The sequence below is a fragment of the Cyprinodon variegatus genome, unplaced genomic scaffold (assembly GCF_000732505.1).
Source record: "Cyprinodon variegatus isolate N-32 unplaced genomic scaffold, C_variegatus-1.0 Scaffold1805, whole genome shotgun sequence".
Classification (NCBI taxonomy): Eukaryota; Metazoa; Chordata; class Actinopteri; order Cyprinodontiformes; family Cyprinodontidae; genus Cyprinodon; species Cyprinodon variegatus.
In genome coordinates this window covers 78,356-80,364 of record NW_015152258.1, presented here as the reverse complement: position 1 = coordinate 80,364, position 2,009 = coordinate 78,356, and the positions used below count along the sequence as shown (strand labels likewise).

General features: G+C 42.8%; 1 protein-coding gene across 1 annotated transcript in view; it reads right to left on the bottom strand.

The window, feature by feature from the left end:
• LOC107104585 (glutamate receptor-interacting protein 2-like) overlaps positions 1 to 2,009 on the bottom strand; it is a 67,371-nt gene that overhangs the window by 4,408 nt on the left and 60,954 nt on the right. Inside the window, exons 14-15 of the mRNA XM_015404619.1 lie at positions 1,354 to 1,390; positions 434 to 634 (exon numbers count right to left, since the gene is read on the bottom strand). Coding sequence (XP_015260105.1) covers positions 434 to 634; positions 1,354 to 1,390 — 238 coding nt within the window. The remainder of the gene's footprint in view (positions 1 to 433; positions 635 to 1,353; positions 1,391 to 2,009) is intronic.

Genomic DNA, 2,009 nt, shown 5'->3' with positions numbered 1-2,009 from the left:
TCAGCATGGGGGTGAGTAGAAAATGAAGGCTAATCATGTTTTGGGTGTACTATTCCTTTAAGGAATGTACTGAAACTGAAGGGGGGTTTTCCCCAATACTTCCTGTGAGATTATAATACTGAATATTATTTATTTGGTTATTATTCATTGTTTTAAACAGGGTTAGCCAATAGATTAATAATTCATATCATAATCACTTATCAAGCTAAGTTTACTCACAGGGAGGATCCATAATCAGATTTTTATTTTCAAAGATCTCTCACTTGGAAAAGACACACATTTTTATACATTTCAGAAATAAACTTGATTCAATAAACTTCAATATTTTCAAGCTAAACCTAAAGCCTATAGAAATGTTTGAAATAGAGTCGTCCTGTAAGTGTAAGTGTGTAGAAGCAGAGCGTTGTTTGGGAGCGTTTCCAGCATGTAGTACCTCTCTGCCAGGCCTCGCTTGGTCAGGCCTGATATAGTGATGGGGTCAAAAGGCTCCTCTGTGCCTGAGATGGTTATTCCCAGAGGGCCTCCGTAGCGCTTCAGCTCCACAGTGTAGATGATGCTGCCCGAAGTCTCCTGCTCATCTGCAAACACACAAACCTTTTCTAATGTTTCAAGTGTGAGGAGAGGACGGCGGCGTCTGGTGTTTGATGCTCATCTGATATGCAAACGCAGTAACAGTGGAGCTCTGCTGCAGAGTCACTCTGAACCGCTAACACGCACACACACCCCCACATACACAGCTGTGGAAGTAGGTCAAAACTCTTCTCAAGACTACACTGCTGAGGAAGATGCAGTTTCCATGGGAACAAGAGGAATTCAGTTCCCCATCGCACCGAAGGAACACGAGCTGTGCAAATGAATGTGGATGTGAGCGTGCAGGAAGCAGGCTGCATGGCAGCCACTGATCAATCTGATTCTCGTGCCTCAGGATGAAAACTCAACATGAATCATAAACAGGTAAACTTACAGAAACACTGCCTGCGAAAGGAGTGCAAAAAACAACAAAAACAATCAATCACAGCAGCCATTTCACTTCAACAGTCCATTAAACCGTAAGCAGTTGAAGGTGCTTTACATAACTTTAAATATTCTGCATTTTTTCTTGTCCAGACTTCCCCCAACAATAACCAGAGGATTAAAATGGCTCCATGAGTGAGATTATGACACAAGAAGAACATGAAGAAGAACAACAAAGATGGAGTCTGATCGTCAACAGTCAGATATGAGTAAATGTTGGCGAAGCTTCCAAGCCATGAAGGGAGCTGCTCTGAGGGAGGAACCTTATTCGGTTAGACAGCTGCTGCTTTGGCCAGAATAACTTCGCCGTCCTGAGTTGACACCGGACTGCCGCATCACCGCTTTTCCTCGTGCAAAACCTCTGGATGTCTTGATCCTTTAAGGAAAGAGGCTAAACAGACGCTCAGATCTAAGGCCTGCTGAACGGCCTCATGTTTCTTTATTGATCTGTTTCTGCTCAGGCCTTTGTTCCCTGTGCAGGATGAGGACTTTTCAATGTCTGCTCAATTTCTCTTTCCGTGTTTCTGCTCTGCTGGGGATCATTGTCCTGCTGATGAGTCAATCACAGGCCAGGCGTCAGCTGGGTCACACTGGACCATCCAGTACTTTGCTACAGAGAGAGTTTAGTCCTGAGGCTGTGAAACACGCCCAAAACTTCCTTCACTTTCTGCAGTTTACAGTCGTGCAGACGAGCCAAACCTACAGGGCTCTAAAGAAGTGATCTTTGTTTGATTTTTTTTTTTCTGCTGCTTTGAACTCTTTAGTCCGACTAAATCAACTTAAGAATTTAGGTTTAGATTTGATCAAATCTGTTTTTCTGCTCAGGGTATTTTTCCCCTATTTCAATTCAATTCAGTTTATTTCTATAGCGCCAATTCACAATACGTGTCATCTCAAGGCACTTTCCAGTTCAACCAGATCATCCAGTCAAATTAATTCAAAGTTTTCTATCTAAGGAAAACCAGTTGATTGCATCGACTCATTGACTCAAATGC